Raw genomic sequence first — 27,349 nt, 5'->3', positions numbered from 1 at the left:
TCGTACTAAATCGAATTGTCTTAAAGCTAAATCGGCATTTTCGACCCTAACGGTACGCCATAATTAGGCCTACAATCCTGATAGACCTACTATTTAAAACGGATAAAGTACCAGACAGACTCGGACATCTTTTATGCTATACGTGTAACTATTATGAACAGTGATTTTTCTTTTGTGTTTAAAGTTAGCCTATTTTCATTATTCAGTTAATAACTTTTGTGTATTAATCACCATCAAGTTAAACAATATAATGATATTTACAAGGCATTAAGATCAAAATATTTCAAAATGACAGACTTCTTATGAATATAATCATATCCTTTTTGGCAATGTCAAGTCACAATGAGTTTTGTTTGATAATCATTAAATAGACACATTTAAAATGGTTTCGTGTAAAGAGGGTGTAGGTTAGGAAGTGATTAGGGTCCGGTAACCTAAAATGTTTCATTATAGATGATAAAAATATATCAGATAAAGAACCAAACTACTATTTGAGCCTATTTTCTGTCTTATAACATCAAGCAGACTGCAGGTCATAGATGCATGAGATGACAACAATGATTTTCCTTATTATTCGCAAATGAATTAATTTCAAAATGGCAACCTCTGGAACTGACGAAACTGTGGATTTACTCGCTTTTGTTGAAGATGCTGGTGGAGGAGGGACTTCTCTATGGGATCCAGGGTTAAGCAGTGACTGGGATAAGGAGAAATCCTCCAACCAATGTATCCTCAGAATTAAACGGTTTGTTACGCAAAAAATTAACACTCCCGTTCTAGCAGTTTATTTTCGTTTTCATTTTTTTTATTATTTCAAACAAAACATACATCTGAAAACCTTCAAAGGTCTAAGAAAGTGATATACAGTCTGTGTTCCAGCTAGCTATTTACAGCAGGGCGGTTGTGAAGTTGATAATGACTGGAACTGAAGTAAAAATTATACAAGTTAGGAACTGTGAACAGTCGGGGCTGTAACTGTTTCAAGTTAGGAAGTGGTTATTCTTATGGCTCTCCCGTAAGAATAGTAAAAAGTCCACTGATCGGATGGGCAGAAGCCATTTAACGTACATGTGTAACATTTTAATGCCATGTTCTGGCATCCACATGGGCAGACACACACAAATCCCGTCGGTGAAAAGCTAGCTCATCACCAAAGGTGATTTATTGCGCGTATATACTGTCATTTTGCTCCAGTGACAATTGACAGGTTTACAGATTTGCATATTATGGAATTACTTCCCTTTATGCATTCAGTAATCGTTACATTACTTTCCCCTCAGAGAGATCTGGTCTAGGAAATGCATGGGTAAGGCAACTCCAGTCCGGCAGTTGACTTCATCCCACCGCTGCCACCATTTGTAACGTTTTAATGCCATGTACTGGCATCCACACAGACAGACACACACAAATCACGTCGGTGAAAAGCTAGCTCATCACCAAAGGTGATTTATTGCGCCTATACTGTCATTTTACTCCTATGACAATTGACAAATAAAATTTGCATATTAATGGAATTACTTCCCTTTATGCATTCAGTAATCGTTACACATGTTTTAGTAAACAGTACTTTCTTAAAACACAAATTATATCAATATTTTTTGATCAATGGAAAGGTTATAAAACAAGCAATTTATTAATGCTTTTTAATTATTATTTCGAAATAAGATGGATTAATTATGAACGCTTAACTTACACTGTTTTTCTAAAAAGTTTTGAACATCACTATGCCGCTATTAAAATTATATGTCATTTAAAACGGTTATTCATTTTAAAAAAGATATTTTAATACAAAAAACACAAAACTGCCGTAGGAAAAACCACCTGCGGGCTTTTCAGTAATCGTACGGGAATGCCGTAGGAGTAGACACCTGCGGACTTTTCACTATTCTTACGGGAGAGCCGTAAAAATAGCCTGCGAGGCTATTCCTATGGGACCGTAAGAATAGCCACTTTTTTCAACTTATATTGCAGTTTATAGGAGAGACCGGCGTGACATCACGCATTAACATCTGTTTATCTGGTGGTGGGTAAAACAAATGTTTTAACATTGTGTATGGGGTTGGAATTTTTAATTTCTGATAACTTTTTCGCTCATTCATGCATTTTCAAAATTCAAAAAGATTTGAAATACTTAAAATTTTCATATTTTCGTATTCAGATATCTTTTTAAAATGAATAACCGTTTTGAATTACATATAATTTTATATAGTTTTAGAAAAACACTGTAAGTTAAGCATTCATAATTAATCCATTTTATTTTGACAGGCAGGTAACATTGCCCGATTGGTCTTTCGACATAAAAACTAATATTTCTTGAAAAATAATGACAGAAGATATATATATTGTAGTGCCCCCGCCCCGGTCACTGTACTTTACTTGGGTTAGGGTAAAAAGAATGTTAAATGTAAACAGACCAAGGGCAAGGGGACTACAGTCAGGGGACTGAGTCCACCAATTTAAATACTACAAGGTTATTCATTGTCAGGGATAAGCAATATGTTGACTAAACTAGGGTCTGGTCGCGACCCTATAGGCTGGTAGCGCCCAAGACAAGGGTGGTAGCGCCCAAGTTAAAGGCTGGTAGCGCCCGAGTTCAAATTTATTTCAAGTTTAAAATAAACTAATGACAACGTTCCTTTCGGCTTCAAACAACTTTTATTTATGGGAAGCCTTAACAATAACTATTAATTATAACTGAATAAAATAATCAGTAATGAAAATATCAGCAAAAGTCGTGTTAGCAGGCGGGACCGAGAACCAACTCTAAAATTACAGAGTTTTCTAAGAAAAACAGCCAAATATGCTAATAAATATATCTGTATAATTTAATGATAATAAGTACCGTGCAGTTTCAAAGTTTGAATAATTCGTATAGGTTTTAGAAGTGTAAATAAAAAAAAAATGTCTAAGAACAAACTGACAAACAGCCTTTCTATACGAGAGACGGAGGCAAATTGATGATTCTAGCGTTCTAATAATTAACCTTTGTGGTATGCATGGTATGCAAATGAGGATGAATACCAGAATCTAAATTAGTCTGATAAGGTCAAAGTCGGAAATACCCGGACAGGTCCGTAACGAGTTGATGCTACGAACTTACTTCGGCCGACCATGACGTCATTCGGGATACGAACATTTCCTTATATGCAAAGAAGGCGGAGCTTAACCTCTAAACTAGTGTAAACAAACAAAGTCGGACAGAAATAAATAATAAAACAATATAGAACGCTACGAATCAACACTACATGCCAAGTATTAAATATCAAATACCTGACATAAAAGTTAACTATTTCTGCAGAATATGAAGCGATTTCAGTCCGCTTGTACGAGATTTTAGTCACCCGGTGCATACGTACAAAAATCCAAGATGGTTGACAACTGTCAAAATTTCAACTGACATAAACTTTTATGAAGTTTTACAAAGTCAACAATGGACATTACATGAAAACATCGATTTAATTTAATACAGCAGGTGATTGTTGATTGAACTGTTGAATAACTCAGGCTGACATTGCGTACTTTTATAGAAAATCCCTGTGAAAGCTAGAATTACAGTTTCACTAACTGACACAAGCATGACATAAGTAGAGTTCTAACATTTTGAAATGTAATTTAGTAAACAACAATTTAACAATGCGACTGGTTATCAGTCAATGTCTGGAAATGTTACAGAACAATGAACTGTGATTAAAAAGTAGCTAAAAGATAGCCTAACAATTTAACATCAAAAAATAAAAAACTACTGATAGGCCGTAAAAACAATGCAAAACAGTTGCATCAAAACAAGGTCATGAGGCATCATGCCTCACATTACCCTCCCTACTGACAAAATTTCGTCCTCGAAATTGAAAAAAAAAAATACAGCCTGTTACACAAAATACAACAATAATAATTACTTTACATTAACAATGATGAGAATCATAATAATTAACAACATGCATTAAATACAGTTAACATGTGTATGCACCCGGTAATCTACAGACATAGCAATATTTACATTGAACAATATGGCTCGAATCTTTGTACTGCCATTACAAAGTACTGTTTCAATAACTTTAATACATTTGCACTATAATTACTTTTAGACAGAAGGTAGAACATACATGCACAGATTGCATTTACATATTTCCCAATAATTAATTCTCAAATATGTAATCAATTCAATAAAATTTCATAGATGCTACATTTATGCTATGCATTTAAAAAAATTCACATGTACCATGAACAACATTTATAAATACTGAAATAATTTATACAGACACCTGAATTCGGACCTATAACCAACACTGCATCTGGATTTTAGGCAGTACCATACTTAATAATAAACAATATTTCGGACAAGTACATAAGAGTTTGCCTGAGCAACAATTAAGCAATTGTGTCCTTTAAGTAATACAATGTATAACAAGAATAACAGAGTACTTAACAATAAATAACATTGTAACAGTAGTTTATTCCAGGGCTCAGTTATATTTAACAGCTAAACTTGAAATGTACCAAATACTTTAAACAGAATGTTGAAAATCTATCAAATGATTACTTATAACCACTGACTGGCAACAGTGCTTAATGAAGTGACAAAGTCGAAAATCTACTTTCACTTATATAAATGTTAAAATACCATAGATATACTTATGACTTATTATATCAGAGGTAAACATTACAAAACACTCTACCTTTAATCAACTGTTACTGTACGGATACCAAAATATTACAAAAAAAAAGAAAAATGTGGTAATAATAGCATTTTACGAAAACGACTAGTTTACTATTTAAAGCTTAAAATCCTACTAAAATGTCACAAAAAGTAGCCCGGACCAAAATATTACACTTAAAATTTCCTAACATACAGTATTATTAAATAATTATAAAATGTGAAATTTCCTCACTGAAGGGGGCCTATGTTGGATCTTCCTGCGGGGTTGTCGACCCAATCCACCTCTGGTGATCCTCAAGCGGTCCATACAGTATTCCTCAGGGGGTCAGAATTCTTATTGGAACCTTAGAAAAAGCATCTCGGTAACAATATTCAAACAGATCACCTTCAGAGCTCTTGGTGGTCATCTGTAACTTCAATCTTAATTCATTCCTGTATAACCATTCCGTTCTCTCTCATGCAAACTCTGAATACGTTTAAGGTAAGGTTGACCGACAATCCCATACATTCATTTGATTCTTTTTCTGTCTCTATCATTACACTCTTTGACTTGGAATTGAAATGTTTAAGATTGTTGGATTTGCCTCCCTTAGTCCATTTATAAAATTTATAGGGTTTAAGGTCGATGGAATGATCCCCCTTGGTCTATCACTAGGTCCTTAGTTCTGTGGTCTAGGTATAGGTGCTATGTATGCTGACAATTCCCTTCCAACATCTCTCTTCCTAGGTAAAAAGCATTGAAGTCTGCATCAACACGAGTATCACGGGGACCAAGGAGCCGTTCTGTACTGGCCCCTACAGCAACTCGACTCCTCACACCCTGATATCCCGTCAAGGTTCATCCAGTGGGCACACCAGAACCACACTTGGTTCTGACCAGAAACTAGTAATCATCTCACCCGGATGGTACCGGATACATGTGCACGGGGTGCACATGCGCTATAATTTGACATACAAAAACTTGGTATAAAAAAATCTTCATATAAAAAACCACCTTGCAAGGCTTTCCTGACCCCCGGGGCCATGGCTTCTCCGCTGGATATGATGCAGTACTTGCCAGGATGGATAAAACCCTGGTCTTCTGAAACTCGGTCCTCCCCTGAGCGCCTGCGCCAGGTCACCTCACCGTAAGGCGTGCCAAATACCACTAGCTGACTGCCAGCTGGTACCAAGTTGTTTTCATACAAATCACCACCGTCCATTGACTGTAACCTCGACCTTGACGTTGCCTCCGTCTCACGGGCGATTGACAGTGTACTGGTGGTGGTAGAAATCTGGGTAGATAAGGTGTATCTGCTTAGGTTTTAAACGTAGGTACTTGGTTGGTAATCATGGTCTATGTCATGCTGTACTTCAGTGGATGGTATATCACCTGGGTCCATGGTAACTTCCCTAATGGTCTCCATCATGGACTGTAACTAAATTTGTTTTATTTAAACAACATACACACAAAAGAAATATGTATATTTACTTTAACTTTTACTAGTACAGTAAATATAAAATATTTACAGAATTTAAATATTCAAGGTTTTGGCACTGAATTACATCAATAATTAATAGGTACAAAAATGTTTTGTATGAATTAATCAAGTTTAACAATGTTCTTTAAAGCTAACTTGGTAACAGTTAGCAATTTAACTGTCTCTAAGGAACTGGTTTTCCACAGCTTGGAAACAGCTGTTTCACATCTAGGTCAGGAATGGTACAAGTTACTAGTATTCAATGAAATTATATTTGTTACCTAAACCTGGAAATGGCTTTAGTGCTATACACTGACCTGGTATCGGTCACAATACAAGCCTAGAGACGGCTACAATATTCAACAGAATGGTTGTCTAGATATTTAATAAACGGCAGGGCACGGCTCTTTGAAATGTACCAAGAACAAAGTACACCAAGCTCAACGCGCCAACAAAACAACTTTTAGATACACAAAAAAAATTCTTACCAAAGTCTGGTAACGACTTTACCAAAGGCAAGGTCTGGTAATGACCCTTACAAAGTCTGGAGGCGACTTTCACAACAAAACAAGTCACTGGTGGTTATACTAGCTTTGTACTAAATTTTCAACAAAGTCTAAACTACTCCTGATCTACTGACTTTCTTCTTTTCTTTTTTTTACTCACCAAGGCTTGGAAACAGCCTTAAGTTGCTATCTATTACATTAAACCTGGACTGAAATCTAAATTTTTTTATATTAGATTAAACATGTATAATATTTTATTTAAAAAAAAATAATAAGGCTGCAGTCTCCACAAATAAATCAGCACTGCTAAAGAACAGCTCTGACTTCGGTTAAATCAAGTCCTCGACTCCTTGGTATACTCTGGTGGTTTAACAATTTGATACACCATCACTGTAGTAAATATCTAGGTCAAGTTCACAAATGTTTACAAATGTCACACTCGCTTATCGATCGATACTGGCAGTAAATAAGGTCACTGGTTATGATGATGTGTGGTTCTTTATCCTGCTAATATGTATCTTTCTGACTGAGAAAATATTATGTGCTCGCTGTCAACAACTTCTAAATAATCATTTGTTCATGGTAGCGTTTTTCAACAAGTTTATGGAGTATAGAGTTCGTATCACTGGATCCGAAATGAAAAACGGATCCCACCGCTGCTTACCAAATTCTGTAGTGCCCCCGCCCCGGTCACTGTACTTTACTTGGGTTAGGGTAAAAAGAATGTTAAATGTAAACAGACCAAGGGCAAGGGGACTACAGTCAGGGGACTGAGTCCACCAATTTAAATACTACAAGGTTATTCATTGATCAGGGATAAGCAATATGTTGACTAAACTAGGGTCTGGTCGCGACCCTATAGGCTGGTAGCGCCCAAGACAAGGCTGGTAGCGCCCAAGTTAAAAGGCTGGTAGCGCCCGAGTTCAAATTTATTTCAAAGTTTAAAATAAACTAATGACAACGTTCCTTTCGGCTTCAAACAACTTTTATTTATGGGAAGCCTTAACAATAACTATTAATTATAACTGAATAAAATAATCAGTAATGAAAATATCAGGCAAAAGTCGTTGTGTAGCAGGCGGACCGAGAACCAACTTAAAATTACAGAGTTTTCTAAGAAAAACAGCCAATACTGCTAATAAATATATCTGTATAATTTAATGATAATAAGTACCGTAGCAGTTTCAAGTTTGATATATTCGTATAGGTTTTAGAAGTGTAAATAAAAAAAAATGTCTAAGAACAAACTGAACAAACAGCCTTTCTATACGAGAGACGGAGGCAAATTGATGATTCTAGCGTTCTAATAATTAACCTTTGTGGTATGCATGGTATGCAAATGAGGATGAATACCAGAATCTAAATTAGTCTGAATAAGGTCAAAGTCGGAAATACCCGGACAGGTCCGTAACCGAGTTGATGCTACGAACTTACTTCGGCCGACCATGACGTCATTCGGGATACGAACATTTCCTTATATGCAAAGAAGGCGGAGCTTAACCTCTAAACTAGTGTAAACAAACAAAGTCGGACAGAAATAAATAATAAAACAATATAGAACGCTACGAATCAAACACTACATGCCAAGTATTAAATATCAAATACCTGACAATAAAAGTTAACTATTTCTGCAGAATATGAAGCGATTTCAGTCCGCTTGTACGAGATTTTAGTCACCCGGTGCATACGTACAAAAATCCAAGATGGTTGACAACTGTCAAAATTTCAACTGACATAAAATTTTATGAAGTTTTACAAAGTCAACAATGGACATTACATGAAACATCGATTTAATTTAATACAGCAGGTGATTGTTGATTGAAACTGTTGAATAACTCAGGCTGACATTGCGTACTTTTATAGAAAATCCCTGTGAAAGCTAGAATTACAGTTTCACTAACTGACACAAGCATGACATAAGTAGAGTTCTAACATTTTGAAATATAATTTAGTAAACAACAATTTAAAAATGCGACTGGTTATCAGTCAATGTCTGGAAATGTTACAGAACAATGAACTGTGATTAAAAAGTAGCTAAAAGATAGCCTAACAATTTAACATCAAAAAATAAAAAACTACTGATAGGCCGTAAAAACAATGCAAAACAGTTGCATCAAAACAAGGTCATGAGGCATCATGCCTCACAATATATTATATTTATAATATTTTTGGACTTCAAAAATTATGCATCATAAAAATCTGAAAAAGGGAAGTATTTCTAACAAAACTGAAGGCAACAAAGTTATTTCCATCTTAATATGGATCACACGTTATGCTTAAGAAATGGACCAAGTTTGAAAGGAATATATTCATTATTTTTCAAGAAATATTAGTTTTTATGTTGAAAGCATGATCGGGCAATGTTACCAGTCTGTTTGAAACAATAATTGAAAGTAATTAATGAATTGCTTGTTTTATAACCTTTCCATTGATCAAAAAATTATTGATATAATTTGTGATTTTAAGAAAGGTTTGGCCGTTAGAAAAACGGTGTTTACAAAAACCATGGACGTTCGGCGAATGCCCACCCAATCACTGTCTTATCAGTTCTAAAAATAGAAAATACAACGGATTTGTATACAAACACTATCTCTCCTATAACCCATTTGAGTTATTGCTTCTACTTTCAGAACTTGCTTCAGTTATCATAAAATATTACAAAGCCCTCATGTGCCGATTCCTCATTTTGAATGAGACTAATTCAATTATTTCCTGAATCCTTGAACTTTCATCTTTCCAGCTATGCAGTAAAAAAATTTACATAAGGCTGATAAAGCTTTATGCAAAAGTTTTAAAGCTATAAAACTCTTAACATCCCATTATGCTTATCAGGTCATGATCAGACTAAAAGAGAATTTGATTATTAAACCACAGTTTGCTACAAATTTCACTTTAAAGGTCACTTTGTGAGAACAGCAAAAAGACTTCTTTTGAATAATTTACCTGAGTTAACTTTATTTTATAACTAATACAGGTTATAAAATGCTTGAAAAAATAACTGAAATAGGTTACATAACTTAAAACAGTTACACCCCTGACTAGCCGAGCCTATGACAGGTGTCTGGAAACAGTACCAATTTTAAGTAAATCACCCAGCACTGAACATTAGTCGGGATATCAGCTGTGACCGGGATTCCTACCCGGACCTCTGGTGTTGTAGTTCAACCTGCTAACCACTGTCACTGTGCCACTGACTTCCTTAAGTAGCAACATTCTTATTCAATATATGTATTAGAGATCTATGACATACATATAGCCTATCAAAACACAAAATATGACTTATACATGTACCATCCTTAAAGTGTACCTAATAGTAAATTTACCGTGCCTAAAATATAAATGCCAAATTCCATGTCTGAAGTATGAGTATGGCCAAAATGCAGTGAATGCATGCAGCAGTTACAATTTTTTTCTTGGCGAGCATTCCCCCAGACCCCATTAGAAGTGCACATGCTCTTTTCATTGCCAGCACCCTGCCCTTTTTAATCCTAGCTAGAGCACTGTCAGTGCTTTAGGGTTTAGAGGATATGTTGATGATATTGGCCCACGTACTGGCACTAAGATTGAAATCATTATGTACATTTTCATCTCATTATCATGTTTTTTTTTTGATACAGTGCTTTCAGTGTAGCAGATTTAAATTCTAAAAGGGTATAGAGGATAATCGTCCAAATAATAGGACGTTTTGGGACAGCATGGTAACTTTTGACTGTCTGTCCTGTCACGTCCAAACCTATTTGTAGGAAATCCCCAATGAAATCCGTTGGAAACTTTTTCTGGTACATGCTGTCTAGAGGTCCAGTTATCAATATGAACCTCACTCTTTCTACATTGTACCTGTATCATGGATGTTGTGGTGTCACCAAGAAAGCAACAGCGCAGTTTGTCGTGTATACAAAAAATGTTGCAACTTGCATACAAACAAAATAGAACATACAAGTGCCCTTTAACAATTACCTGCATATCTCTAGTATTCTCTATATTGACAGTGTTCCTGTACTTAGAAAAGGTCATGATATGGCATGCATTGCAATGTTGTATATTTTATTGTTTCAGTGATATTATGACCATTTACAATGAACCACCACCAGGGATGTGCATTGTTCCAGACAAAGATGATATCACAAAAGTAGGTAACCTTTGTGACCATAAAACTGACAAGAGCCAATACTTAGTAAGATAATAAAACAGAGACCTAAAAACATTTTAGAGTAAATTTATGTAATGCAGAGAACTTTACATGTGTTGTGTGCATTGCATTTGATTGGTTACTTTTGAACTACCGGTAAGCATATTGTGTTCAGGTCATTTTTTGTGCTACAGCTCTGAGTTCAAAATATTTTCGTATTGTTCTACATTGTATCAGAAATGACAAGAGTCAGATCAGATAAAAATTTAATTTTGTCATGTGTTTTTCAAATAATGATATTTTACTAATATTTAAAATAAATGTTTTTATGCTACTAGGAAACAAATTTCATCAACTTACATGATAAATTATTATATATATCAGTATTAACTACCGAGGAGTGCCAAGCATGTTTACACAGTAATTCAAAGTGTCACCGACTGTTGTGTATTAAACTATTATACATGTTTGACACACATGTAACTGGAGGAAAGAGTTGTTTTTCACAGGTGAAATTTGATAAGTTTTTTTTTATTGTTTGTTTTGATAAAGGATTAGACAAGCAAGGCCTTTTCCACCTGTCTCACGGGGCCAAATATCGACCCATTCTCAATGCCAATTAGGCTCCATTTTTTTACCAATTTGAAGCAAAAAACTCCCAGTCATAAGAAATAATTCCCAGCTGAAATGTATTTTTGATTATTCAAAGAAAAGTTTTGTTTGGTAATAAAATCACATAAATGATTGTTGGAAAAACCAACCCATTACTATTTTTAGAACATGAGTGTTATTTCCCATGCAGTTACGCCATTTTCTTCCAATGTTTACCAAATTAATTTGCTACTAATATCGGACTTATTTCATTGAAAATTGGATGAAAGCACACACTCATTTATTTGATAACATCAATCTACATTATTTTGGTAAGGGTAAATACATGTTGATGGATTTCTGTTTTTCATGTCAAAATCATTAATGATCAGTATTTTTATACGAAAGTGGGTGGGGTAAGGAATTTACATAAATTATGAGTTGTGTTCAGACCAATTTAGAGCTTCGTTTTCTTTTCAGTCCTCGAGTAGAATAATGTTAATGCATGTTCACCACCATTTCACCCCTAAATTTAGACTTTGTTTCTACAATTTTAACCTGTCAAGAAAGTTAGAACAAGAAGGATCTTTATTTAAAATAAATAGACTTGTTTTATGAATGTTATAAGTTATAACATGGCATTTTTTCAGATTCATGCTTTGATAACTGGCCCCTTTGATACACCATATGAAGGTGGTTACTTTTATTTTCTGATACGATGCCCACCGGACTATCCGATTCGACCACCTAGAGTCAAGCTACAGACCACTGGAGATGGAAAAGTCCGATTCAATCCAAACCTCTATAAGAATGGGAAAGTTTGTCTCAGTATAATAGGGTATGTTAGTTTTAGTGATTAAGTATTTACAGACAGATATATCTTTTTGACTTTAAGTTTTAAATGTAGTTGTGAGACTTTGAGTTCAGCTGTTCTGGTTCTGACCATTTACTTGTCAGTACCAGGTAAATTATTTGAAGAACAATTATGAAGGAAAGGTAATTTGAACCGCACCATGAGAAAACCAACATAGTGCATTTGCAACCAGCATGGATCCAGACCAGCCTGCACATCTGCGCAGTCTGGTCAGGATCCATGGTGTTCGCTAACGGTTTCTCTAATTGCAATAGGTTTTGAAAGCGAACAGTATGGATCCTGACCAGACTGCATGGATGCACAGGCTGGTCTGGATCCATGCTGGTCGCAAATGCACTATGTTGGTTTTCTCATTGTGTGGCTCATTTTATTAGCTCGACTATTCAAAGAATAGTCTAGCTGTTCTACTTACCCTGGCGTCGGCGGCGGCATCACACCTTGGTTTTTGCATGCAAGTACATACAGCTATCATTTAAAGGCATATAGCTTTGAAACTTATTTATTCTTTTTCTAGGTCAATTACCAACCCAGGGCTCACGCTGTCAGTCGCCATTATCGCCATTTGCGATTATTTTATTTAAATGGCGAATATTTTTTCATTTTGGCGACAGGAACTGGCGATTATTTTATTTAATAGCTACATAAATAATTATGCCAAGTGAGACAGTAACCCGCGGTCTGCTAGTGTAGAAAATCATTAGAGCGGACTGTTTATTACCTCGTGTATTCCAAACACGTGTCAACATTGCCCAAGGCGGTATGATGCAGACGACAATTAAACCGATTATAACCGGAAGTTAATCTTACTTATCTAGCTATCAATCAGATTGAACTGGCAGGCTACTTTTTTGGAACATTTTAAAACGCCAGCGCAAATTTTCTTCAACTCTATATTCGGCAGACGACAATTAAACCAATTTGTACGGGCAGTTTCCTGATGAAAAATTAAATTGCTATCTATAGTTACCGTTAATTTAATTATCTTTAAAAACATATTATAAACTGACCTAACTGTCGACGGTTTCAAAATGGCTTTAATCAGGATCTAGGTTAGATATGTGTTTTTAATCTAAAATGAAATTGTTCCAAGCGAAAAAAATATTTTTTTCGAATTTTCAGAATTTGTAAAGAACGCGAATTTGTTGAAATATTACAGGCCAGATATTTTTAATAGTCTATTTTTTTTTTACCAAGACAATTCTGGCATAATAAATGTTTTTTGTTTTGAACATTAATTAAAAAAATATCGGAAAACCCAGTCCTGTTTCTATTTTTAGAAACATGGCCGATACGGGCAAACTAAAAAACAACATATAAATGTGCTTGCATACTGTAATTAGCGTAAGTAAAAACATTCTAAAACACTTAAAAATTAGTATATTCACTGAATAAAGCATCAAAAACTTGTTGACAAAAAGCTGTAATTCAATAGTGTGCATAGATGCCAAATATCACGTATTTTCGCGACTTGATTGTTTTGTACTTTTCAAGCAACTTAAGTGCAGTTATGGTCAAAAGAATCATGAAAACACTTTTGTATAAAGAAAAAGTATAAACATGAATGATACTCAAAGACTTGGTAAACTTTCCATTGTGTGCAACTGTGTCCTTATTGTATGTGCATGAATGGGGCTAATTGAGCCATTGCCCAGTCCATAATGTCAGTCAATATCAACAATTTCAGGTGCCTTACACAAACTAACTATGTGTCCTGTAAATGCCTTCAAAATCCATCAGAATATAGCATTTTAAACTGTTATAGTGGGACCCTACCACCAATATTAGGAGGTAATTTCCCTGAATCCCCGATTCCCACACCCCATGTTGGGGCCTGCTACTTTTAAAAGTAATTAAGAAGATATATATGTTGAAATTTATCATTTTTATTTTTATAAAAAATGCACTCAAAGATCCGCATCAATTTTGGCTATTAATTTTTCACAGGTTAAAAAGTTGGCTATTATTTTTTGGAGGCCAGTGTGAGCCCTGCAACCTCACTGGGTCAAGCCCCATAACTCTGACATGTATTTTGGGCAAATTATGCCCCCTTTTGGACTTAGAAAATCCTGGTTAAAGTTTTCCATGCAAGTAACTATCTCCAAAACTACTACAGATATTAAATTGAAACTTCACATGTGTCTTCGGGGTTATAAAACTAGTTGATAGCACCAAGTCCCATAACTCTGACATGTATTTTGAGCAAATTATGCCCCCTTTTGGACTTAGAAAATTCTGGTTAAAGTTTTACATGCAAGTTACTACCTCCAAAACTAATGCAGATATTGAATTGAAACTTCACATGTGTTTTCGGGGTTATAAAACTAGTTGATAGCACCAAGTCCCATAATTCTGACCTTCATTTTGGCCAAATTTTGCCCCCTTTTGGACTTTGAAAATTCTGGTTAAAGTTTTTCATGCAAGTACATACAGCTATTACTAAAAGGCATATAGAATTGAAACTTATTTTTTCTTTTTCTAGATCAATTACCTACCTCACTGGGTCAAGTCCCATAACTCTGACATGTATTTTGGCCAAATTATGCCCCCTTTTGGACTTAGAAAATTCTGGTTAAAGTTTTGTGTGCAAGTACATACAGCTATTACTAAAAGGCATATAGATTTGAAACTTATTTTTTCTTTTTCTAGATCAATTACCTACCTCACTGGGTCAAGCCCCATAACTCTGACATGTATTTTGGGCAAATTATGCCCCCTTTTGGACTTAGAAAATCCTGGTTAAAGTTTTCCATGCAAGTAACTATCTCCAAAACTACTACAGATATTAAATTGAAACTTCACATGTGTCTTCGGGGTTATAAAACTAGTTGATAGCACCAAGTCCCATAACTCTGACATGTATTTTGAGCAAATTATGCCCCCTTTTGGACTTAGAAAATTCTGGTTAAAGTTTTACATGCAAGTTACTACCTCCAAAACTAATGCAGATATTGAATTGAAACTTCACATGTGTTTTCGGGGTTATAAAACTAGTTGATAGCACCAAGTCCCATAATTCTGACCTTCATTTTGGCCAAATTTTGCCCCCTTTTGGACTTTGAAAATTCTGGTTAAAGTTTTGCGTGCAAGTACATACAGCTATTACTAAAAGGCATATAGAATTGAAACTTATTTTTTCTTTTTCTAGATCAATTACCTACCTCACTGGGTCAAGTCCCATAACTCTGACATGTATTTTGGCCAAATTATGCCCCCTTTTGGACTTAGAAAATTCTGGTTAAAGTTTTGTGTGCAAGTACATACAGCTATTACTAAAAGGCATATAGATTTGAAACTTATTTTTTCTTTTTCTAGATCAATTACCTACCTCACTGGGTCAAGCCCCATAACTCTGACATGTATTTTGGGAAAAATTATGCCCCTTTTGGACTTAGAAAATCCTGGTTAAAGTTTTCCATGCAAGTAACTATCTCCCAAAACTACTACAGATATTAAATTGAAACTTCACATGTGTCTTCGGGGTTATAAAACTAGTTGATAGCACCAAGTCCCATAACTCTGACATGTATTTTGAGCAAATTATGCCCCCTTTTGGACTTAGAAAATTCTGGTTAAAGTTTTACATGCAAGTTACTACCTCCAAAACTAATGCAGATATTGAATTGAAACTTCACATGTGTTTTCGGGGTTATAAAACTAGTTGATAGCACCAAGTCCCATAATTCTGACCTTCATTTTGGCCAAATTTTGCCCCCTTTTGGACTTTGAAAATTCTGGTTAAAGTTTTGCGTGCAAGTACATACAGCTATTACTAAAAGGCATATAGAATTGAAACTTATTTTTTCTTTTTCTAGATCAATTACCTACCTCACTGGGTCAAGTCCCATAACTCTGACATGTATTTTGGCCAAATTATGCCCCCTTTTGGACTTAGAAAATTCTGGTTAAAGTTTTGTGTGCAAGTACATACAGCTATTACTAAAAGGCATATAGATTTGAAACTTATTTTTTCTTTTTCTAGATCAATTACCTACCTCACTGGGTCAAGCCCCATAACTCTGACATGTATTTTGGGCAAATTATGCCCCCTTTTGGACTTAGAAAATCCTGGTTAAAGTTTTCCATGCAAGTAACTATCTCCAAAACTACTACAGATATTAAATTGAAACTTCACATGTGTCTTCGGGGTTATAAAACTAGTTGATAGCACCAAGTCCCATAACTCTGACATGTATTTTGGGCAAATTATGCCCCCTTTTGGACTTGGAAAATCCTGGTTAAAGTTTTGTGTGCAAGTACATACAGCTATTACCAAAAGGCATATAGCTTTTGAAACTTATTTATTCTTTTTCTATGTCAATTACCAACCTCACTGGGTCAAGTTCCATAACTCTTAACATGTATTTTGAGCAAATTATGCCCCCTTTTGGACTTGGAAAATTCTGGTTAAGTTTTACATGCAAGTTACTATCCCCAAAACTAATGCAGATATTGAATTGAAACTTAACATGTTTCTTCGGGGTTATAAAACTAGTTGATAACATCAAGTCCCATAACTCTGATATGTATTTTGGTCAAATTATGTCCCCTTTCGAACTTAAAACTCTCTTGATATTTAACATTTTGGGTAATAATTTCCTGCTTCTGTGACAATATTTCGAATAGTTGAGCTTGGCTGTCTTACGGACAGCTCTTGTTGTCCAAATACTAATGTATTAGATTAATAATTTGTTTGTTTGCATGTGACTTGATGACATTTTGCACGGATGTTCCTTGGATGGTGCTCTACCAGAGTTGTTCAGACCATTCCGCTTGTTTGCACATAGGGGCCGTCAGAACTAAACATAGATTATATTGATTATTCAGTGTATTTAATGTTATTGAATGTTTGTACACCTGTTGTGAAAGTGAGATGTATTTAATATTTCAGTACATGGTCAGGACCTGCCTGGAGCCCGGCACAAAGCCTTTCCAGTGTGCTTATCTCCATACAGTCATTATTAAATGAAAAACCATACCACAATGAACCAGGCTTTCAAACAGTAAGATTTTGATCGTATATGTTTATATAATAAACATGTGAATGTCTGTACATTTGACTTAGCATTTCTTAGTACTAGCATTCTGTGATTGCAGCTTACATTACTTAACATTTGACATTCAACTTAATTTTTGGAGGGTTAAAAAGACAAGAATGATAAAATTGAACATATTTTTGTTGTCAGGAGAGAAATGCTGGAGATGCTAAACGTTACAATGATATAATACGTCATGAGACCTTACGTGTTGCTGTCTGTGATATGTTGGAGAGAAGATGTAACTGTCCAGAAGCTTTGAGGTAATCTCATGTTATTTTTGGATGTCACAGTATTACAAAAAAATGTATTCATAAACTGGATACCTATTTCAGTTGGTATATCTTGTGTTTCATGTATTAGAGATTGGCTAACATTACTGTGTTCTGCCATTTTTGGGTGGTTACGGTTGCCATCTTTTAGTCAAATCCCCCTTACCTGTGTGGATTTGAAACTTTGTTTTGGGTATAGAATTCTTCATGTGAAAAAGCCATCGAGCTGGATTAGGGTTTTATGATGGTTCTTCCCATGTGCCTGTCCATGCCTGGAATAATCCCCGGAGGGGCACTTGGGGTGTCCCCCACCAAAAAAGGCTGGAAGAGTCACCATATGATCTACATTATGTCCTTGTGACTTCTAATCCAACAGAAAACTAAAATCTGACTACTTGGATATAATGTTGTCAGCATTCATCTGTTCAGCACAGTAGGATGGGCACAGATCTGCAGATGAAGGGTTGTGAGTTCGACCCCCAGGTGAGGCGTATGTTCTGCATGACAATCAATAACAGATATTGTGCCTGAAATCATATGTCTTCCATCTCTGAATCATGCAGGGAAGTTAGTGGTTACTTGCAGAGAACAGGTCAGCACTGGTTTAGCAATCAGGAACATTGGTTAGGTTAACTGCCTGCCATTGCATTACGAAATATGACACTTAACCTAAAACACCAACTTACCACAGTCTGTGGAGAACAAACTGTGACCTGTCACCATCTTGTTTTAGCTGTCAGTGTATAACAAATTCTCAAAATGGCAGTACTCATCAAGCAGGTTATTATTGCTAATGTTCCAGATGTGGAAGGTAATGAAGACATAATTGGAAAGTCTACTTACAAACAGTTCGTTAAAAATATATAGTACAATAGAACTTAAAAGACTTTGACAATTTTGTTTTACTTTCTACTTAAAGGTCCAATACTAAGGAAAGTGAACATTTTAATTTCTTTTAAAAAGCACAGAAACTATTTCATTTTATTGGAAAATGAAAGTTGGTATGTAGAAATTCGAAATAAATCGCAGTATATGTACAATTATTTTTTCTATGAAGTATGAAGAAAGTTAAAAAGACCTGGGGGGTCATTCTGTCGATTCATTGAAATTTCAACATAATACACATACATTTCTTTGAGTTCCAAAGACCTTCTGTAAATTTTGACCTGCCAATCTTCATTATTTAGTGTCTTGCAGAAGTCTATGCACTGGCTATGAAAAAAATTGCCAACTCACTTTCCCTTAGTAATGGACCTTTAAGTTTATTTAGTCAGACATGTATATCTACATATTAACATTTACTAATTTTTAGCTCATCTGATTTTTTGAGAAAAAAAAATGATGAGTTATTGTCATCACTTGATCGGAGTCGGCGTTACCTGGTTAAGTGTTATGTTTAGGTCAGTTTTTCTCCTAAACTATCAAAGGTATTGCTTTGAAACTTGCAACACTTGTTCACCATCAATAGCTGACCCTGTACAGCAAGAAACAACTCCATTCTTCTTTTTGCAAGAATTATGGCCCGTTTGGACTTCTAAGAAAATATCAGATTTCTTGGTTAAGTTTATGTTTAGGTCAACTTTTCTTCTAAACTATCAAAGCTATTGCTTTGAAACTTGCAACACTTGCTCACCATCATAAGCTGACCCTGTTCATCATCAAGAAACATAACTCCATCCTGCTTTTTTCAAGAATTATTGCCCCTTTTTGACTTAGAAAATTAGATTTCTTGATCAGCACTGTTCGCTTTTCTCATAAACTATCAAAGCTATTGCTTTAAAACTTGCAACACGTGTTCACCATCATAAGCTGACCATGTACAGTAAGAAACATAACTCAGTCCTGCTTTTTAGAAGAATTATGGCCCTTTTGGACTTAGAAAATCATGGATAGGTCAATTTTTCTATTAAACAAAAAAAAATCAGATGAGCGTCAGCACCCGCAAGGCGGTGCTCTTGTTCCCCTTCTGTTTATTTGCCTGACCAGTATTTTGTGTATTTCTGATGTTTGTAATGAAATGAAGATGTACTTCTGCTTTCAATGTTTTACCCATTTCATGTTTTTTGTTAATTTTTTTTTTTAATCGTTTGACATGAAGAAACTCATACTTTCTGTATGGGAGGAGCAGTTTATCCAGCCTGCAGAAGGCAGGTGATTCAACCCTGGTGTTTTTAGACAAGAAAAAGTAACATCCATTTGAGCCGCACCATGAGAAAACCAACACCGTGCATTTGCAGCCAGCATGGAACCAGACCAGCCCTTGCATCCACGCAGTCTGGTCAAGATCCATGCTGTTCACATTCAAAGCCTAATGCAGTTAGAGAAACCTTTAGCAAACAGCATGGATCCTGACCAGACTGTACAGATGCGCAGGCTGGTCTGGATCCATGCTTGTTGCAAATGCATTATGTTGGTTTTCTCATGGTGCGGCTCATTTATCTAACAGTTGTGCATAATTTCAGAGAGGTGATGGAGAAGTCTTTCCCAGATTACTATGATTATTATGAGAGTATATGTAAGAACAACATACATCAACAGGGAGAGGCTATGCAGGTAAAATATTCTCTCCACTTTCAAGGTATTTTTTTTCCATGTTTAGGCGAGCTTTCACAATTACTGAATCGTTAGTTGTCTTTGGCTATCCATCACTTAATTTCTTTAATAAAAAGAACATCTCTTAATAAACCACTAAGTCAGTTTAAAAAAAATTGAATGCTCTTAGGGTGGTGCCCATGGTCTCTTTGCCATACTTTTGTATAAGAAAAGACATAGAACTTCTCTTCTGAAATTACTAGCATCATTTTAAAATGATTCCGCAGAATTGTTCCCATGGTTATTGTGTAACAGGATTATTCAGATTGCTTTCATTCAGAAAAAACTTGGCCGCTGGAGTTAAAAGATAGAAAAAATTTCAAACTGCTTCTTCTTTGACCTCTGATCCCAGTGTGAAATAAAAGATTATATTCAGTTTTTTTTTTCAGACTCATCAAAAAATATAGCCTCCAGAAGTATTTAACTAAAGGTGGTCTGATTTACAAGTTTGGTTAGCTCTTTTTTTTTTACATTTTCAGGATTTTTGCCAAAGTTCCTTAAATTAATGTTCATTTTTCGTTAAATAATTTTAAGAAACTTCCCAAAACAGAGATAATACAATGTATGTCATGCAAGAAAGTGATAAATGCAAAGTTGAACCCCAAAGAAATTGTCCTTCTGTATAAAACGAGTCTAAGAATACATCTGACTGTTATGCCATTGTTTTGATATATCTTTCTTTCAGGACCCATTTGGTGAAAAACGAGGGCAGTTTGATTTTGAATCAATACTAAAAAGACTTGAAAAAATCAAAACTACATTAAGTGAAAAACAAATTGTAAGCTCGGAGGACGAATCTTCTGATACAGACATGGAGACGACATCGAGTGAAAGATGACGACAACTTCAATCATAGGTGCAATCTTATAATGGTCCTTAGATGTGATGTCAACATTTTATTATCGCAATTTCTTTTTTTTTGTCTTTAATTAAACCAGTTTGTCTTGTAAATATATATTGAATGTTAGACTATCTAATGAAATTGTGCTTCAAATTTGTATAAATCCCTGGAGGATTTATTTTGGAAAGTGCTTGTTCTTTGAATCTGTATGAAATGTGTGTTATTTTGTGTATCATAGGACCAAAGCAGAATAATTGGGAATAGTGCAAATTGTCTGTATTGGGGGGTTACATTAATTTTTGAAGTAGGTCGAAGTTTCAAAGTAGAGTGGGGCCAGCAGGGTCTTTCCATTCAGAACTTTGTTTGCCACAGGAAAGGTAGGAGGAGGTTCAGACCACTGCAGCAGGGAGGAAATCTCTGCCCCTTTGCCCTTAATGTTTGAGTACTGTTAACAAAATGATATAAAATATAATAATTTTGTTATTCTTAAAGTTACTTTCCAAAATTCTGCATGGATATATCAGTGGCTGGACCATATCATGACTACACTGGCATCAAAATTAACAATTTAAGCGCTAGCAGGAACTCCCGCTATTTACGAAGAATCAGTTTGGTGTCTAACTAATATCTACTCTGACGGACAAATTTTTTAAATAAAGAATATCAGTATGGCACTGAAAATTTTATTATGTTTTATTTATTGCTAAAGTTCATTTATTTGTTTAATCCTTTGTTTTGTTAAATGAAAGGATTTATATCTTTAAGTTTTTGAAAACGTTTAAAGTACTTTCAAATTAGAACTTTTAAAAAATTAAATGAAGACTTTAGATAAATTGATAAGTGAAGTTTGCGAAATGTTTCCCATGATATAACTATTTGCCCAAAGGCATAAAATTCTGAGCCTAATTAAATAATTTCATATTAACACAAAATCACTTCAAGTACCCGGTATAATAATATCATGTTGTAGATACATGAATAAGCTCTTTCACATAAATCAGACAGTAAAAGAATGCTTTAAAGTAGCAGCAACTTAGTTTTGCTAGCTTATTCACTATATACTGACTTGAATAATACTGATATAGTAGAGTAAGTAAAATTGCACCTTGATCAGCAGTGTTGTAATTGACTCCTGGACCAGTGGATTCTGCAAGACCAAGGTCTCATGAGACACTTGTACCAAGTTAGACTGGCAAAATCCACGATCATTGCAGATCAGGATAGTGTTTCATCAACTTTTTTATTGTATACCACTCACTGTTGTGTTTTATCAGCCACAGTTCATTATAATTTTATATAGATAAAACAGAAAAGTCGTTTCAAAAGGTGATCTTTTTGAGGAACAGAATGTTGAGACGCCATCCTTATATCATTTCTGATGTACTAGTATTTGACATCACAACTAAAGCAAGAAGTCTCATCATTGAGTATTTTTTCATATCCAATATGAGTTGAATACAGCGTTTTATATTTGTTTGTAAAACTTGTGAAATACATGATGTATGTCAGAGGTAAAAATTAGTATGTATATTTTATAAATAAGCCGCACCATGAGAAAACCAACATAGTGCATGTGCACCAGCATGGATCCAGACCAGCCTGCATATCCGCACAGTCTGGTCAGGATCCATGCTGTTCACTTTCAAAGCCTATTGCAATTAGAGAAATCATTCTCGAACAGCATGGATCCTGACGAGACTGTGCGGATGTGCAGGCTGGTCTGGATCCATGCTGGTTGCAAAGCCACTATGTTGGTTTTCTCATGGTGCAGCTCAAATGTATCTAGATGCTATTTATTTTGATAGTTTTGATATCTGAAGGCATCTCCTTTAAATACATGCTTGATTAATTTTATACTTGATACTTTCAGTGTAGAATTAGATTTTGGCACAGTCTGCATACAGAAATAAAACAAATCTATGTTATATAAGTCTGTTTATTGAATGTTTGACAGGCCTAATTTAAGGATAAATGATGTAAAAACAATCATTGTAGATATGTATATATTTGACTGAATGAATTTCATCTCCCCTTTCAATTCACAACTGTACCTGCATTGTATAGTGAGAAATTTTGATAATTTTTCAGTCAAACCTTGGGCATAAAACTATTATGTTAGTCCTGATGTCCTCTAGAAAGAAACCTTGCTAGCTCTTTAGTTTGATATGAAACCCTTGGTTGTCTTTTCATCAGTTAATAGAAACCCTTCTAACCTTGTAATGCGACACCAAAAATTTTTGTTGGTCTTCATATCTACTAAAATGAGCTTTGTTAGCCCTTTAGTCTAACATCAGAAACTTTTGTTAGACTTTTAAGCAGTTAATAGGAACCTTGTTTACCCATTAGTCTGACATCAGAAACCTTTGTTAGTCTTTCTTTCTGTTAAAAGGAACTTTGTTTGCCAGTAAGTTTGACATCATTTGTTAGTCTTTTAGTCTGGCATCAGAAACCTTGTTTTCTATTTAGTGTCAGAAACCTTGTTTGTCATTTAGTCTTGCATCATAAACTTTTTCTTAATTCAATCTGGCATCAGAGACCTTGTTTTCTATTTAGTCTGGCATCAGAAATCTTGTTTTCTATTTAGTCTTGCAGCAGAAACCTAGTTTGCCTTTGAGTCTGGCATCAGAAACTTTATTTTCCACTTAATTTAGCATGAGAAAATGTCTTTGTCATTTAGAAAAAAAAACCTTGATTGCCATTTAGTCTGGCAGAAGGAACCTTGTAGTTAAGCTTTGTTATCACTTTAATCTTGTAACAGAAGTCTTATTAACCCAACAAGTTTGGCATTGGAATATTTTATCCCTTTAGTCAATGTTCAGAATATTTTCTTTCTGGAATTACAGTTTCGCCTTTAGTCCAATATAATTGGTATATTGGAAATTTTGTCCTATGTATTGCATAGAAATTGTTTAAGGGATTTAGTCTTATACCATAAACCTTGTTTACCTAAAGATGTTATAAGGTCCTTATAACAGGTAAGTTGCCTTGAAGGCTTGCATTACAAAACTTATTTATCCTTTAGTCTGGTATTAAAAGCATTCAGAAATATGTTGGGTATCACACACCCTGAATTGCCAAATATCTGATGTCTCAAATTTCCTTTTTCTGAAGTATGGCTTGTGTTTTAACTAAAGGTTTTCTTCTTTTACCTTATTGAACAGGGGTGGTGAAATCTGATTTTGACTTGCTTGTCCGTTTTTGTCAATTGCTATTTAGTACTTGTCTGTATGATAGTTAAATAGTACAGTCTGGTCAAATTTCACTTGTCCGTACAAGTTTTGGGACAATCTGGGCAATAATGACAATTGTATTTTAAGTCTTGTCTTTTTAAGATAAAGCAAAAACTTCTTTTGCCAATTCTGACTTCTCATCCAGTTTGCTCTAAAGTTAGGCATTACAGCTTTAGTTTTGCATTATGAACCTTACTAACTTTTGTGTTAGCTTTCATTAAGCCATAAGGGTGACAGCAACAATATTAAGTGATGATTTTTTGTGTCAAAATGTTGAAACATTCAAGTTTAGGAGAAATTTTCTTGTTTTTAATCAGTCTTTATTTTCACCTGATGTTTTTTGTTCAAGCTTTATGTGTTACTCGTGCTTTACATAGAATTTCATATTTTGCCTGTAATATATGATTTAATTTATTATATAGGAACAATAATTTGTATGTGATATAGCTCTTATGCAATTTGTCACTTTTGGAAAGATGAGATATAGATACATGTCCAACGTTATAGATATGTGTTCAACATTTAACAATGTTATAAGTGTTGCTATGAATGCCTGAAATCAGTTACTTTAAATGATAACAGTAATACATTTTTGTACTTCTCAGAGCTTTTTATTTTCAAGACTACAGGAATTTGACCTGTCTGTAGAATTTGAACAATTCAGTGGCATTTGCCTGTCTAAATATGTTACCGGTAATAATATTGACTGCATGTGTAAGACAAACTCCCCCACCCTCTTGTAGGTAGGCAAATCCCCCTGTTGGTTTTGTTGAATAAAAACTTTAAAATTAAATGAAAATGAATAGAAAGGAAGGTATAACAATCTTTAAGATGACAGTTATGGAATGTAAACAGAATGAAGTGGTAGTTTGGATAAAACTAGAAAACATTAAAGGGGTACTTTGTGGACATAAAACAAATTAAGCAGGAGGATTTAACCATCTATGTCCCATTGCATCTAAACATGACATCTTCTTCGTTTTTGTTTTTTGACTGGTACCTAAAAATTAATGAAATATTAATTATCCAGTCAAAAAGAAGATCTTTCTAGCCTGATACTTTTTTGTTTGTTTGTTTTTGCTTTTTTCTCAACTTATTTAGTTATATTTATTATAAAATTGTTAGGCTGACTAACACAAATATGAGCTGCGCCATGAGAAAACCAACATAGTGGCTTTGCAACTAGCATGGATCCAGACCAGCCTGCGCATCCTGACAGTCTGGTCAGGATTCATGCTGTTGCTAACAGTTTCTATGATTGCAGTAGGCTTTGAAAGTGACCAGCATGGATCCTGACCAGACAGTGTGGATGCACTGGCTGGTCTGGATCCATGCTGGTCGCAAAAGCACTCTGTTGATTTTCTCATGGTGCGGCTCAAATGTTTATTTCACAGATTTTATGAGTGTTTAATATACTCTGTTAAGATATTTGATAATATAATAGTGTGACAGTTTCCATTTGTTTATGCTTGCAGGTTAATATAATACCTGCACAAAAGTTTGGATAGAGTGTTGTTCAGGAATAAATACATGTATATTTAAAAGTAGAGACTTTCTTAGTGCAATATAGGGACCACAATTAAGGTCCAATGAAATGTTGAGTATCATATGAAGGTATAGTTGTTTAATTGTTCTAGTTCTGTTGCTTTAATGTTAAGAATCATGAAATGACTTTGTTACGATTTTTTTGTAGTTAAATTGTATATAATATTCTGTTTTATATTATTTGCTCCTTGTAACTATAATAAACTTGCTTTATATATTTATTGTCATTTTGATCTTTTCTTTGCAATTTCAATACCAAATTTTACATTTATTAGCTCACCTGTCACGAAGTGACAAGATGAGCTTTTGTGATCGTGCAGCGTCCGGCGTGCGTGCGTTCGTGCGTGTGTAAACTTTTCCTTGTGACATCTCTAGAGGTCACATTTTTCATGGGATCTTTATGAAAATGGGTCAGAATGTTCATCTTGGTAAATTCTAGGTCAAGTTCGAAACTGGGTCACGTGCCATCAAAAACTAGGTCAGTAGGTCTAAAAATAGAAAAACCTTGTGACCTCTCTAGAGGCCATAATTTTCAATGGATCTTCATGAAAATTGGGCAGAATGTTCACCTTGATAATATCTAGGTTAAGTTTGAAACTGGGTCACGTGCCTTCAAAAACTAGGTCAGTAGGTCTAAAAATAGAAAAACCTTGTGACCTCTCTAGAGGCCATATATTTCACAAAATCTTCATGAAAATTGGTCAGAACGTTCACCTTGATGATATCTAGGTCAAGTTCGAAACTGGGTCACGTGCCATCAAAAACTAGGTCAGTAGGTCAAATAATAGAAAAACCTTGTGACCTCTCTAAAGGCCATATTTTTCATGGGATCTGTATGAAAGTTGGTCTGAATGTTCATCTTGATGATATCTAGGTCAGGTTCGAAACTGGGTCATGTGCGGTCAAAAACTAGGTCAGTAGGTCTAAAAATAGAAAAACCTTGTGACCTTTCTAGAGGCCATATATTTCAAAAGATCTTCATGAAAATTGGTAAGAACATTCACCTTGATGATATCTAGGTCAAGTTCGAAACTGGGTCACGTGCCATCAAAAACTAGGTCAGTAGGTCAAATAATAGAAAAACATTGTGACCTCTCTAAAGGCCATATTTTTCATGGGATCTGTATGAAAGTTGGTCTGAATATTCATCTTGATGATATCTAGGTCAAGTTCGGAACTGGGTCACATGCGGTCAAAAACTAGGTCAGTAGGTCTAAAAATAGAAAAACCTTGTGACGTCTCTAGAGGCCATATATTTCATGAAATCTTCATGAAAATTGGTCAGAATGTTCACCTTGATGATATCTGAGTCAAGTTCGAAAGTGGGTCACGTGCCGTCAAAAACTAGGTCAGTAGGTCAAATAATAGAAAAACCTTGTGACCTCTCTAGAGGCCATTTTTTCCATGGGATCTGTATGAAAGTTGGTCTGAATGTTCATCTTGATGATATCTAGGTCAAGTACGAAAGTGGGTCACATGCCATCAAAAACTAGGTCAGTAGGTCAAATAATAGAAAATCCTAGTGACCTCTCTAAAGGCCATATTTTTCAATGGATCTTCATGAAAGTTGGTCTGAATGTTCATCTTGATGATATCTAGGTCAAGTTCCAAACAGGGCC

The 27,349-nt window shown here is 34.9% G+C and overlaps 1 protein-coding gene across 1 annotated transcript; it reads left to right on the top strand.

The window, feature by feature from the left end:
* Positions 1 to 573: 573 nt before the first annotated feature.
* LOC123560061 (ubiquitin-conjugating enzyme E2 Z-like) lies at positions 574 to 25,951 on the top strand. The gene is made up of 7 exons (XM_045352310.2): positions 574 to 745; positions 10,680 to 10,752; positions 11,994 to 12,181; positions 17,106 to 17,217; positions 17,401 to 17,513; positions 19,985 to 20,075; positions 20,800 to 25,951. The coding sequence occupies exons 1-7, from the start codon at positions 597 to 599 to the stop codon at positions 20,950 to 20,952; spliced, it is 879 nt and encodes a 292-aa protein (XP_045208245.1). The 5' UTR covers positions 574 to 596; the 3' UTR covers positions 20,953 to 25,951.
* Positions 25,952 to 27,349: the final 1,398 nt, after the last annotated feature.

The sequence above is a fragment of the Mercenaria mercenaria genome, chromosome 10 (assembly GCF_021730395.1).
Source record: "Mercenaria mercenaria strain notata chromosome 10, MADL_Memer_1, whole genome shotgun sequence".
In the NCBI taxonomy this organism is placed as follows: Eukaryota; Metazoa; Mollusca; class Bivalvia; order Venerida; family Veneridae; genus Mercenaria; species Mercenaria mercenaria.
This window is presented reverse-complemented; position numbering and strand designations above follow the sequence as displayed.

Bases quoted from the DNA above. Each gene is read 5' to 3' on its own strand.
- LOC123560061 (XM_045352310.2), top strand. From the start codon at position 597: ATGGCAACCTCTGGAACTGACGAAACTGTGGATTTACTCGCTTTTGTT. The intron at 746-10,679 runs GTTTGTTACGCA...TTATTGTTTCAG, and splicing joins TGTATCCTCAGAATTAAACG to TGATATTATGACCATTTACA. The intron at 17,514-19,984 runs GTAATCTCATGT...GCATAATTTCAG, and splicing joins AACTGTCCAGAAGCTTTGAG to AGAGGTGATGGAGAAGTCTT.